The sequence below is a fragment of the Danio rerio genome, chromosome 14 (genome assembly GCF_052040795.2).
Source record: "Danio rerio strain M-AB ecotype USA chromosome 14, GRCz13ab, whole genome shotgun sequence".
Taxonomy (NCBI): Eukaryota; Metazoa; Chordata; class Actinopteri; order Cypriniformes; family Danionidae; genus Danio; species Danio rerio.
Genome location: NC_141034.1, coordinates 47,874,040 through 47,888,481, shown reverse-complemented (window position 1 = coordinate 47,888,481; position 14,442 = coordinate 47,874,040). Strand labels below are relative to the sequence as shown.

Here is a 14,442-nt window from a genome sequence, read left to right as displayed (position 1 = left end):
TAACAATAAATAAAATACAAAACATATACAAGAATTTAAGTAATAATGAACACGCATGCATATATCGTTATATATGCATATCTGTTGTCATAATAAACAAGTTATTTAAGTATTTAAAAAAATCCCTCTCTCAATGCAATAATTGCTTTATTGGCATGATACTGGCAAATATTAAATACAACATAAATAATATATTATTATTCAATGTGTCACATGTTAGTCGTTCATTTTTTGACATTGACATTTTTTTATTGATTCATACAAATGAATAAAATAGATCAGAGTACATTGCATTCTCTCTCTCTCTCTCTCTCTCTCTCTCTCTATATATATATATATATATATATATTGCACAAACCATCAGGAACATACATGCATACACAGTTTAAAAGGTTAACAAACTAATATAACAATGGTAAAAAAAAAAATCACAAAGCATAATGTACAGCATTTCTACATCCAATGATTTTAAGAATTAACAGGGAAAATTGAAAAAACTATTATAATAATTGATACTTTTCAACAATTTTACAGTAGAAATAAACCAAAATCGATACAAAAATGGTTAATGTGGGAGATGAAAGCATATTGCTGTTGTGCATGTAAAATTTTGCCAATAAAATACAGAGATTAACAATATTAAAGATTCCTCCTGGATTTGTTTTCATATTAAAAAATAAAAGTAGAATAACTAAGTTTTGTCATTTTAAAAATATAGTTTGCTAGATCCTTCAAGAAGCTGTTTACTGTTGCGTTTAAAAATAAAAATAACAAAGGCTTCTTAATATAGTAGTCAACATTTGACGTGGATCAAAACAGCTTTTCAAAATAGTCCTAAGATAAAAATGGGTGATGTTCATTAGGACAACTTTGATGAAAGGTATTTATCTAAAACTTGAATTCTGTATGTAAATACTGCAGTGGCCTCAATAGAAATTTAAACTTATGTACGTTACTTTTAACATTTTGTTTATTTTCTTACTTTGAATATTCATTTGCTCGTCATTTTGGATATATACATACAAGCCTATATCAAATCATTAAATGAAATCCATATAAATAATAAAATAATATAAATAATAATATACAGAATACAAGTATTAGAAATGGTTTGGCAAGCTATTTCTAGTTGGAGAAGGGAAAAATGCTCGCTTTTTAATTTATCGTCCTATAAATCGTTTACCAACAAACCAATGAGACGCAAACGAACTGCCCTCGATTAGAAAAACAACGTACTTTGTTCAAGCGTAGGCACGTCCTCGTCTCTCATTGGCCGAAGAAAGAGTTCTTCAGTTTGCCACGCCCCTCCTTCTCTTCCTCTCGCGCTGAAAGAAAAAGCATGGACACAACTGGGAAAGTAAGTCGGCAGCGAAATTTGCCTTCACCCTCTGAATTAATATCAAAAGAGTACATCTGCTCGTTTGTAATGTGCATAATTTTGCAATATTTGTGTAAAAACTCGAGCACCAAACGCAGTTCAATCAAAAAATATAGCAGAATAGCAGAGTGTGTAGCAGTCCTTGTTCATGACAGGACTGCAAGTCCAAGTGCAAATCCGAGTATGAAGAGATCTTTTGTGCTGCTTTGACCTGTTTCCAGTTGCCCTTGTTTTCAGTATTCAGCTGTGTGATCTTGTGCATGCATAAACGATCAGAAACATGTTCGTCTGATCTCTTCATTGTTGCATTCAACAACCTTTCACCGTCAGCACCGATTTCTTATCGCATGCAAATACAGATTCGCCATATGCTGGACATATTTTGCAATACATAAACCACAAGAAACTACAGTGTGTATTTAAGTGTACTGTATTAGAGCACTGGCTTACATAACCTTCGTTTTATGTTAAAAATTGTTACTACAGCATCTCTTATAAGTGTTTGTTAACTAAAAAGCTTCTAAATTAATTTTCAGGTGATCAAATGTAAGGCAGCAGTGGCCTGGGAAGCTGGTAAGCCTCTTTCCATTGAGGAGGTGGAGGTTGCTCCACCGAAAGCCCATGAAGTTCGAGTGAAGGTAAACTATTAATCTGAACATTGTACCTCTCGACAAAAGCAATACATCATTTGTAGTGCGAAGACTACAGTTGTTAATTAACAATCACACAATAATGTAAGCATTCCTTCAGCTGACTCAACTTCACCCCATCTAAGATGTAGGCGACTTTTTCCTCTTGTTCAGTAGGACATTAATTCATTCATTTTCTTTTCGGCTTAGTCCCATTATTATAGGGTTACAACAGCGGAATGAACAACCAACTTATCCAGCATATGTTTTACACCGTGAATGCCCTTCCAGCTGCAACCCATCACTGGGAAACATCCATACAAACTTATTTACACACATACACTACGAACACCATGCAGCCCCTCAGTAGGACATAAAAGATGATTTGTAGCTGAAACTGTGGGCCACATTGATGGTTTTAGGTCAAATGCTGTCATAACTTTAGTCCTACCAGGATGGTAATTGTTTCTCAGGGGGACATTAGGGGTTTTCACTTCATTTCATTCACAGGGGGTAGTTAGAATTGAGGTAAAGTTGGTTTTATATTCCCACATTCTGACTTTCTCCTTAAAGGGTCACGAAACACCAAAACACATTTTTTGAGCTGTTGACAGTCGTATATGTGTCCCACACTGCTAAAAACACTATTAGGACACCTATATTTCACTAAAAAGTGTAAATTGGTTGTTTTTGCGTTATTTCAAGCAAATTCGTACTTCCGGTTTGAAACAAATTTTTGCATTAATGCATGAGTAAGACTTGGTTCAAACCAATCAGTGCGCTCTATTGTGCAACTTCATTAATATTCATTACTGTCACAGTGCTTAGACGACAGACACACCACGTTGTGTTGGCAAAACAAGCGTGAAGTGTTGCTTTTATAGTTTGCTGCAGTTAAGTTTCGTTTTCATTTTCTCTCTGTGAGAGCTCAGACTCACGTGTGGATTAACAGTGTACGCGACGCTTAACAATAACTTATGTGTCTAAGGAGGAACATTAGCCGCGTTTCCACTATCGCGCCTAAAGCGAGCGAGCCAGGGCGAGCCAAGGCCAGTGGCGTTTCCACTGTCACTTCCGGGGCCTAATCGGGCCAAAGCGGGGCTTTCTCGGGGCCAACGGCCAGCCTTTTTCGGCCCGCCGAATACCTTGGGCCAAGGAAGGCCAGCCGGGGCTTCGGGGCGGAGTGAAAGGAGAGGCGGGCACAGTTTTCCGATCGCACTCGAGTACATGCGCCAAACAAATAAATAAATAAGGGAAAGAAAACATCTGGAACAAATTATAGGCTGGGGTCTTTTTTGCATATGATCGCCCTTAAGTTTCTCTTTTAAATGTAAGGCTGTTGCATAAAATGATCTTTCTTTGCTGCATCTTTGATGTTTCAATAACGCATAATAATCTTTACACCATATTAAAGACACAGCAGACAGTAAAGGTTTTCAAGAGGTTTTGTCAAGTTTAATACTGTGTGTGTTTTTGTGCGTTTAGATGCCTGTGTATGTGTGTGAGACAGAGGAAAAGAGCGCTCCATTCATAGCTCTGTTGATGCCGCGAGCGGCTTTTTTCTTTTATTTTTATTGTTTTAATTTATTTTGGAGATAATATGAATACAACAGTAGGACATTAAAGTTTACAAATTTCATGTCCACTTTTGTAGGCTCAAAACAATAGTGTCATATCTAGATAAAATAGCCCTATATTGAAATAATTTAAAGAATTACAAATATTAGATAGGCCTATAAAAAATTCACATTAAATAAATAAACCAATATAAAACTAACAAAAGCTATAGCTATAACAATTAGGTACTATATCAAACTGTTTCAAATTTATATTAAACTTTCATTTTTCAAAAGCCTCTTTGAAAAAAAGATTTTAGATATTTTCTAAAAAAATAAAAATAAATAAACACCGGAAAATGTTTTAAATATTATTTATAAAGTATTTGGATACAATGAAATTAATCAAATCATGCAAACAGAGCATTTTCGGGGTGAGTGAAAGCAGAAACTAGGCGACCTTTTTTTCTGACTGCAGACGCGCAGCACTTTTTTGACGGGGAAAACTGCAAGTTCAAAATGTGCTCTGTGTCCTCAAACAAGTGTGTATGTTTTTATATGACGTGGTAAAATTAAAAAAGGACATTTTAAATACATAAAGAGCTTTATTAGTGCATAGCTGCAGAGCGCAACGAAATATAGGCTATATTTTATTACGTGCTGCTCTTATGTGCTGAAACACTGAACACTTTCCTTTACTTAAGATATAATAAGCAACATCTTTAAATAAAGGGAATCACCTACTAAGTGTCATAAAGCCTATAGGGGGAAAATAATCATGTTTCAGTTCTCTCCGGAGCATTTGGGATGAATGTTGGACAGATTCTGTCTAGAGGATGTTATAAAAAACATTTTATATCGAGTTATTAACGGAGAATTATATATATGTGGTGTTATATTATGGATGTGTGCGCTCCCTGCGCTCCGGGTCCCTCCGTTGGTGGCAAGACCACTGGATTTCGATGCCAGTCGGTCGGCGAGTAAATGAATATGATGAATGAAAACACACAGGCATGTGCGTATAGACATGCGTTGTACTGCTGTACAGTAACGTGTCATTTGTTTGTTTTGGTTGTCCTAATTTTAATAGTTTCGTGATGATGTGATGGTGTGCTTTATCTGCATGAATCTCGCTGAAGTGGGCGGTTTGAGTGACGTTCGATTCGGGGGATGTTCTGGGGGCGGGGTTTGCGTGACGCGCTGCGAGCTACTAGCCCCACAGTGGAAACGCGACATGATTTCGGCCTCACTGCTCAACCTCCCGGGCGATTGGCCCGGCCTGGCCGATATAAGCCCTGGCTCGCACTGGCCTGATAGTGGAAATGCGGCTATTGTTTACCTGAGAGCTGTTCTCATCTGCAAACGCTGAGATCCGGATTCGCTTGTAGACTTCCTTTCATAAAGACGCGGCTCTAGTTGCTGGTGATTGTCCTGTCTCTACAGATTTGGTAAGCGAGCAACCAGCGCTCTTTGTTTATTCAGTTTGTTCGTATCGAACAAACTATTGCACCGAGTGTAAACATGTTAGCACCACAACCAAACTTTAACCTCGTGTAGGGTTTTCACCGCATTTAGTGACAGGAATGGACGCTACCTGCCGTGTGCATCTAAGTTTCCGGGAAATGCGGAGGGTTTTTTTTCTCTCATTCGCCGTGCGGTATCAAACATTGCATGAAAAATACACGCTTAGAGCAGTTCCTCAAATCAAATATCTCGTTTGTCACGAGGGACATGAATGAATTCCCTGAATGAAAGAGCCAAACTGCAGTTAAAGTCCACCATTTAATAATTTGGCAAATAATTCGACTACAGATGTCCATGTAGGTTAAACACCATCACTTTCTCCTGTGTGTTTGTGTGTTTATTTTGACTCTGAAACTCGCGCGTGCCCAAATAGACACTCCTACACCATCCCACTTTTCTTCCTCCGACACGTCCCCCTAAACAAAGCTGGACACGCCCACTTTTCTGACTTTTTCCAAAGTAGAGGTGTGAAAACACCCTGCTGAAACGAGGGGGTTTCATGGCCCTTTAATAATATAATTTCGTTAAAAGTATTTGCAAATTCTAAATAGTATTAGTGATTATTATTAGCAGCCAATGACAGTACAACATTATTCACAGTCAAATAGTGCTAATGTTGTTTTCAAGAGTTCACACTTAGATAATGCTCAACTACGATAGCAGGTTTGGCATGCTGTCCCGGTAGAGAACCCTGAGCTCAGAGATAGATGAGCCCAAGGTTCCCACCTGGTCAATGAGCATTAGGAGGGATACAAGATCAGGTTTGCAGCTGCAACCTGTCAAGGGACCATGTTTTGCGTCAGCTTTACACTGTACAGGTGCAGCCTTTCTCGTTTTAAGCACCGTTATGCAGAATATCTGTGTGCTATATTAAAATAATAAAGCAATAAAAACATGTATAGAGAGCAATGTATTCAAAGTGTGTAATGTAGTCGGAAATCTTGAACGTGTTTGTGTGTTTCAGATCCATGCTACAGGTGTGTGTCACACTGATGCGTACACTCTCAGTGGAAGTGACCCCGAGGGCTTGTTTCCTGTCATCCTGGGTCATGAGGGGGCAGGCACTGTTGAGAGTGTTGGTGAAGGGGTCACCAAATTCAAACCAGGCACGTCAAAATAGACTATTTACCCTGACTCGAATAACACAGAGACAGGTTTGCTAACAGATTGCAAACAGTGAAAATTAGCAATGAAAAGACATGGTGAACAGAGTGATGTTTGTGGTATTTTAAAATCCTAAAGCTCACTTTATTTTTCTTTATTTTTATGAAGGTGATACTGTTATTCCACTGTATGTGCCTCAATGCGGCGAGTGCAAGTTCTGTAAAAATCCAAAAACCAACCTGTGCCAGAAAATCAGGTAATTATGAATTATTCAATTTATCTTTATTTGTTCAGCACTTTAACAATGTAGATTGTGCCGAAGCAGCTTCACATAGAAGATTTTGGTGAATTGAAACAGTGTCAGTCCAGTTTTCAGAGTTTAAGTTCAGAGCAGTTTAGCTCAGTTCAGTGTGGTTTAATCCCCATCCAAACGCCTTCGTGTGCTTTTACCCACGTGGGGCGTTGGCGGGGCTGTGACTTGCGCCTTGAAATGGCTGCTGGACCGGTTGGCTGCCCGCACTCAACGGACTGTTTTCCATTACCCCTGTTCCCATCCACTGTGTCTATGTTGTGTCTTGCCGGTGTGCTTATGCTAAGATAGGGCTGTTTTTCTCCCTTTTCTCACTTTGTCCTAATCAAGGACAAGCTAAGGGGGTGTTTTTTTTTTGCCTAACTGTCCAAATGTATCTTTCTTCGTTTCTAAATGCTACCTCCTATGATCTGTCTCCCCTGAAAAATGTGATGTTTTGTGTATGGTCTGGGGGGTCCAATTTAGCTATACGAAAGTGTAGTGACAAATAAAGGCTTGATTGATTTAATAGTCACTACTGAGAGTCCAAACACTGAAGAGCAAATCCATCCATGCGCAGCACTACAGGACCCGAACCATGCAAGCCAGTGGTGACAGCGGCGAGGAAAGAACTTTACCTATTGGCGAAAGTAAAGAAAAAAACCTTAAGAGAAAGCAGGCTCAATTGGGCAAGACCTTTTCTTCGATGGCCAAACATCTTGTGCAGAGCCAATTGTCCCATTACTTTTGGTCCCTTAACAAGTGGGAGGCACATATGCAAAGTGTTGTAATTCCTACAGCGTTCACCTTATTTGGATGTAAATGCCCTCAGATTGAAGCTGCCAGTTTGCAGTTAAAGGACATCTTGTTCATTTAATCGTAAATCCATTGTGTTGGTGTATAGAGCCAAAACTGTTAAGATTGTGTTGTTGTCCCAATATTTATGGACATGACTGTAGTTGCAGACACTCAGTTGTGCTGTTATTTATTCATTTATTTTTCAGAGTGACCCAGGGCCAGGGTCTGATGCCCGATAACACCTCCAGGTTCACCTGTAAAGGGAAGCAGCTCTTCCACTTCATGGGCACCAGCACCTTCTCTGAGTACACCGTGGTGGCTGAGATCTCTCTGGCCAAAGTAGATGAACACGCTCCTCTGGATAAAGTGTGTCTGCTGGGCTGCGGCATCTCCACTGGATATGGAGCTGCCATCAATACTGCTAAGGTCTAATTCAATTTAATAAGACACTGCAGGTGAATAGGGTAAAAAAATACTTGATGGTTAATTATAACATCATTTTTTTTCTCTTATTACATTTTTAAAATTTAAAGCATAATGATTTGACTTGCTACATAAATGATGCTGCATAATAGCCGACCTATACAGAACAATAGATATATTCAGACTGAATGACAATGCATATTCATTTCCAAATGATTATCAGCATACTTCACCAGTTGATTGATTATAATAATAATATATATTTTTATTTTTTGTTTTACTTAAATGTTGTTTAGTGTTTAGCATAAATAAGTACTATCCATTTTGAAAATTAACATTTGTGTCTATTTCTCAGTAAATATAGGTTATGTATTTTGGTGTATATAAACGAAACAGATTTATTAAACAGATATTTTTTTCAAACTATATTTTAGTCACCGAACGCCCTTAGAAATGAAACAATAATGCATCTAATTTCTTGCAAAGTTTTGCAAGAACCAATTACAAACTACAAAATTAATTAAATTGTATATATTTTTTGTTTCGCTTTAAAATGAGCTTGTGCTTCATCCCACTCCATTTTTGACCATGTTGAAATATATTTTTTGTTAATGATATATTATGTATAATATTTTTGATAGAAAATAAATAAATAAATAAAAAATAAATAAATAAATATTTTTCCCATTATTTACTTGCACAAATATTTTTTTTTGTAAAGTAAACTGCATTTTTTAAAAATAGATTTATGAGGGGTGCACTAAATACATACACACAAAGTTTTAATAAATGTGTGCATACATTTCTTGCAAAAAAAAAAATTTAAAGACATTTATGGCACAAAAAAGAAAATCTCCTTTAAAAAGTCGATATTTTCTGACACATGCAAATCGAAAAGTTTTTATTTAGGGGATTCTGGAATCTTTTATCACTTCACAATTCAGAATAATACTGCTTTCCAGAAAAAAATTTAAATAAATAAAATTTTATATATATATATATATATATATATATATATATATATATATATATATATATATATATATATATACATACACACACACACACACACAAACACACAGTTGAAGTCAGAATTATTATTTTTATTTTTTTGTTCTTTTTTTTTTATATTTGCCAAATGATGTTTAACTGATCAAGGTACAGTTTCACAGTATGTCTGATAATATTTTTTCTTCTGTAGAAAGTCTTATTTGTTTTATTTGGGCTAGAATAAAAGCAGTTTTAAATATTTTAAAAGCCATTAAATGTAAAAGACTTAATTTAACAATTTATTAAATTGTTAAATAATTGCTTTCTTATTTTATACAGTTTAAAATGAAATTATTCGTCCAGTCATTATTGCTTTAATTACTATTACCGTTTTTAATGAAATAAATGCAGCCTTGGTAAGCAGGATAAGCTTATTTTAAAACATTTTAAAATCCAACTGACCCCAAACATTTGACCGGTACATAAATGCGCAATTTTCTCATGGAGTTTAATGTTGTATAGAATCCAGAAAACACCTCTCTGTAAAACATGAAATGCTTAAATGTGTAGGTTGGATGTTTTCTTAAATAGATAACTTATTGGTTGAAATTATTAGTAACTAATAAATTTATGGAAACTAATACCTTAACTTTTCTGATTTTGATGCAATAATGTGCACTTTTGTAAAGCTACTTTATTTATTTATTCATTAATTTTCTTGTCGGCTTAGTCCATTTATTAATCTGGGGTCGCCACAGCGGAATGAACCGCCAACTTATCCAGCAAGTTTTTACACAGCGGATGCCCTTCCAGCCGCAACCCATCTCTGGGCAATGCTTTATTTATCTTATTATTTTTTGTGAAAAGTGCTATGCAAATAAACTTAGTTTGAATTCAATGAAAATGAAAAAAATAAAATAAAATCTTTGTGAAAATCTCCAAACTGACAGGTGCAGAAACCCTGATTTTTGCATCGTCTAACAATAAGTAGTATATTCCACTACCTCACAATGTGCTCAGTAGGCTCCTATTGTCCCTGCAGGTTGAAGCGGGCTCTACGTGTGCCGTGTTTGGTCTGGGAGCCGTGGGTCTTGCTGTCGTAATGGGCTGCAAGTCTGCTGGCGCCACCAGGATCATCGGCATCGACGTCAACCCGGACAAGTTTGAAATCGCCAAGAAGTTCGGAGCCACCGAGTTCGTGAACCCCAAGGACCACAGCAAGCCTATTCAGGAGGTGCTGGTGGAGCTGACAGATGGAGGAGTTGACTATTCCTTCGAATGCATCGGCAATGTTGGCATTATGGTGAGCTGCAGAAACACCAGCCGTTTAGTTTGGGATCAACGAAAGCCGACTGATTCAGACACCCAGCTGTGTGCTCCTGAACTGCAGATCTCTGCTCAGTTGTACAAATCAATATTTTCATCCAAATATTTGCTGCCTTTGTAACTCATAATAAGACATGCAGTGATTTTAAGGGGACCTAATAGGCAAGAAATACTTTTATAGGGGTTTAAATACCTTTTTGAGGCTACAGTTAGAGAATATAGCCAGCCTCTAATGATAAAAATTCATCTATTTTCTTTAATAATCCCACTTCATAAAAAGAGGATCCAAAAACACATCGATTGGAATTCTGTTGTACATGGCATTGGATCATCCTGATTATTATTATTATTATTATTATTATACTTCAAGGATAACACATACACTTAAACTCAAATACACTTCTCTGATCTTAGAGACTAGTGTTGTGTGGTATACATAGTTTTTAGATCGCCATATCGTCCCCCTGTGAGATCGCCGATACACGATACTATCGCGGTGGGGGCGCAGCAGTGCTATGTTTAATTATTTGCTCATTTATTTAACCATCTCTAAACATTTAACCAGTTAAACTCTGCGTGATGTCATCAACTTTCGCTTTAAGATTTGAAGGGCTAGCATTGCAGCAGACCCCTTTAAGTGGTTTCATTTAAAAGTGTAGAATCTATATTTTATGCACATATGCATCACTTTGGTTTTTATCCTACTGTACAAAAGTTATTTACTCTTAAATACTCAGTATTTTGGATACCCGAGCTGGGTTTTGAACATTTGGTTCATTTTCATATGGTTCATATATGACACATGTACCAGTTATAGCTCAAATGAAAACTCTTGCAAATGCTTATACGGTTCTAGCATTCTTTTCACTGAATTATATCCACAAATCAAACAGTTGTCAAATGAATCTCCGTGTTTCCATGGCGCAGAAGTGAAAACAATACATTCATAATCAATAAGCAGCCCCAGATAGCAAAGACAGCTGTCATCTCTTACCTCATGCTGTGCGCTTCAGGGCCATTTCTCCTCTGTTTTTGAGGTGATGTGCGTAAGTAGTCCTTTTATATGTCTGACGTGGTCCATACACAGTGAATTATGTTTGATCAAACAAAAGAATAGTGAAATATGAAAACAATAATTGGTCCCTGTGGTTTTTCTAGCACTTCTCATCTGTTGGAATACAATAACTTTTGCATAGATTATGGTAGAGACATTTTTCTTTTTTCCTATGACTACAGACATGTGCAGGAAGCAACAAAATTAAATACAGCACCCTAGACCACCACACAGAAGGTACACTTTCAAATTTGAGTTAAAAAACATAATAATAATACAAAATTTTACACATTTTTTGTTGTTTCTATGCGATGAAGGCGTTTTCTTCATATTTTTGTTCAGTTGAACGCGCCTTCAGGTCTTGCCATTATCACAAAAGTAATTAACAGTGTCACATTTGTATTTGCTAAAGTCTAACACAATGTTTCGCTTGCAATATGCGTTTGTTGTTTTCTGATGAGAAAAATAGTTTCATTTTAGACATTTTGCCGACTCACCACAGCCATGGCTCTAATATTATATTTTTGACAGTGTTTTTTTATTTTATTTTATTATTATTATTATTTTAATTCAGAGAGCTGCTCTCGAGGCTTGTCATAAAGGCTGGGGAACCAGTGTGATCATTGGTGTAGCAGGAGCAGGACAAGAAATCTCCACCCGGCCGTTCCAGCTGGTCACCGGCCGCACATGGAAAGGCACCGCTTTTGGTGGTATGGTTTTAGAATGGAAATTGTTATGCATTTTAAATTTACTTTTGTGTTTAATGAAATTTTATTCTCTTCTTAATAAAAGCTAAAGCAGTTTTACAATAGATTTTAAACTTTATGAATCCTTTTTATTAATATTTTAAGAAATTATATAAATACTTTAATTACAATTTGATCAAAATAACAATAAAATGTATGACTATATGTATGATTCTATTTTAAATTATATTAATTATATTTTTAGATTTTGTTACTTGTTTTATGTTTGATTTTGATTCTGTATATTGTAAAATAAATTTTATTTACATTTGGTTACACACTTTAATAATTTACAATGTTACATTCATCATTTATATATATATATATATATATATATATATATATATATATATATATATATATATATATATATGTATATATATATATTACTTGGTGCTATTATTATTCATAAATCATTTAATTTTTAAGAAAATGCATTTTTTATTATAATGTAATGACTTTGTTAATAATTTTATTGCTTTTTTATCAGCATCATTTTGTAACACTTTTTTGTTACTTTTTGTTTATCTTGTTCTATTATTATTATTATTATTAATATTATATCTATAACATATACAGCAGTGTTTCTCAACTGGTGAATTGTGGGAACATTTTCAGTGGGTCACGCAGAGCGTAGTCAAAAAAATCAACAAAAGTTAAACTTTTAACTTATTTTGACTTTTATTTTGAAATGCGTGCACGACAACTATACTGTTTGACATGTGAAATTTCATTTAATTATAGCAACAAATATGTCGAAGCGCTAGTACGACCCTGAATATGTAAAGTGTGGATTTACATAAATTGACGGCAAAAAAGACCTAAAGCCTCAGAGTCATATGTAGTAAGGTGCTCTCACAAGAGAGCCGGAAACCTTCTAAATTAAAACTACATTTAGAAACCAGAAAACATGTTTTATTAATTTAATTAGTTCAGTTTGGTTTATGGTAACTGAACCTTTCCTTACCATAACCACTGTTTACAGTATTTCTCGTTTTTATTTTGTAATATTTCTATAATTTGATACATTTTGTTAAATGACAGCAATAAAATATTGTTTATTTGTAAGTCTTTAATTATATTATAGTTGTTAAAAATTTAGGTCGCGGCTTGATGACCATGTAAAAATGTGGGTCCCATGGCCAAACCAGTTGAGAACCCCTAATATATAATCATGTATATGATGTTTTGGGAAGTATGCTTCTTTAACATCAGTAACTTTTCTCTGTGTCTTTCAGGCTGGAAGAGTGTGGAGAGCGTCCCAAAGCTGGTGAACGACTACATGAACAAGAAGCTGATGGTTGATGAGTTTGTCACTCACACTTTGCCCTTTGCCCAGATCAATGAGGCCTTTGACCTGATGCATGCTGGGAAGAGGTAAACGCCTTATAAGATGCTTGTATTTATTTACTGCTTTTTGGTAAAACATCAATTTGATCCCCATTTTAGCATCAATATCTAAAAGCAAACTTTTATTATGTGTCTTCAACAGTATCCGAGCCGTCCTGCAGTTCTGAGCCTTGAATTGAAGCCTGAGCCTCGTCCTGCAAACAAACTAATCACGGTCACCTTTGTCTCAGTAGTTGCACTGTTCACTGTTGTGTTTGAGGTTGTTTTGATTACGGTTATCTGTGTGTCTGGTTTCAGTTGCACACTCAATAAATTTGATTACCAAACACAGTTTATGTGCTGTTACTGTTTTAATGGCTTGATATATATTTTTTTATTTTTGAAGCTTTTAACATTTTGAACATTGTTTTATTATGTAAAATGCTCAGAAAGAATTCAGTTTTAGGGTGCTGTTAAGTTTGACTCTTCTAAAGCATGAAAACACCAAAATATGTTTGCAGATATTTAACCCTTTTGTGGTGTTCGTATTTTGGTTACTCAGCCAGTGTTCATGGGTCTGGTGGACCCGCTAGAGTTTTGGCTTTTCAAATTAACACTATCAAACAATTTTACATTAAATTACTCAACAAATGTTTACTTAGTCCCAATTACAAGCCATATGCACAGCAAACATGGTTAATTTTTCCCCTTTACCTTTGTTCGATCATATTGATGAATTAATACGCTTCTCTTTTTTTTTATTATTATTATTAATGTTATGAAAAAAATAAAACCCACAAATTTGTTTTTTCATATTGTTCCTACCATGTTCCTACTCCACTTTCAAGACTTTTATTTTTACCTGGGTCTAATGGACCCGAACACCTTGTATGTAACGTAAATGTTTGGGGGTAGGTACATTATGCGGTCATTGAAAATTTGTTCAGATTTATGTTCTTCAAAGAAAATAAGCCTAAGCCATTGAATTTCAGGTTGAAAAAGTAATTCATTGTTTAATTTTTCTTTTTAAAAAAAATGAAAACGGGTCCCACAGACCCGAACACCATACAAGGGTTAGTCAGATAATCTGCTTTGAACATGTGCGTGACGTGCCAGAACACTGTCTTTGTTTTGGTTATTTTAACCTGCCTAGTGCCACTTATATTTCAGCACTCCGGTTTGCCTTGCTATAAAATATATGATTTATTTAACCATACGCCATGACCAAAATGCGACCTCCGGTGGACAGTTACAGCTTACGAAATGTGACACAGATTCAAAATTCCACATGAGGTT

At 35.7% G+C, this 14,442-nt stretch overlaps 1 protein-coding gene across 1 annotated transcript; it reads left to right on the top strand.

Annotated features, from left to right (window-relative positions):
* Positions 1-1,338: 1,338 nt before the first annotated feature.
* adh5 (alcohol dehydrogenase 5) lies at positions 1,339-13,493 on the top strand. Its single transcript, NM_131849.2, is given in 9 exon segments — positions 1,339-1,357; positions 1,915-2,016; positions 6,052-6,193; positions 6,360-6,447; positions 7,485-7,704; positions 9,734-9,994; positions 11,646-11,781; positions 13,056-13,194; positions 13,310-13,493. Coding segments are annotated over 9 exon segments (1,131 nt in total). The 5' UTR covers position 1,339; the 3' UTR covers positions 13,335-13,493.
* The last annotated feature ends 949 nt before the right edge of the window (positions 13,494-14,442 follow it).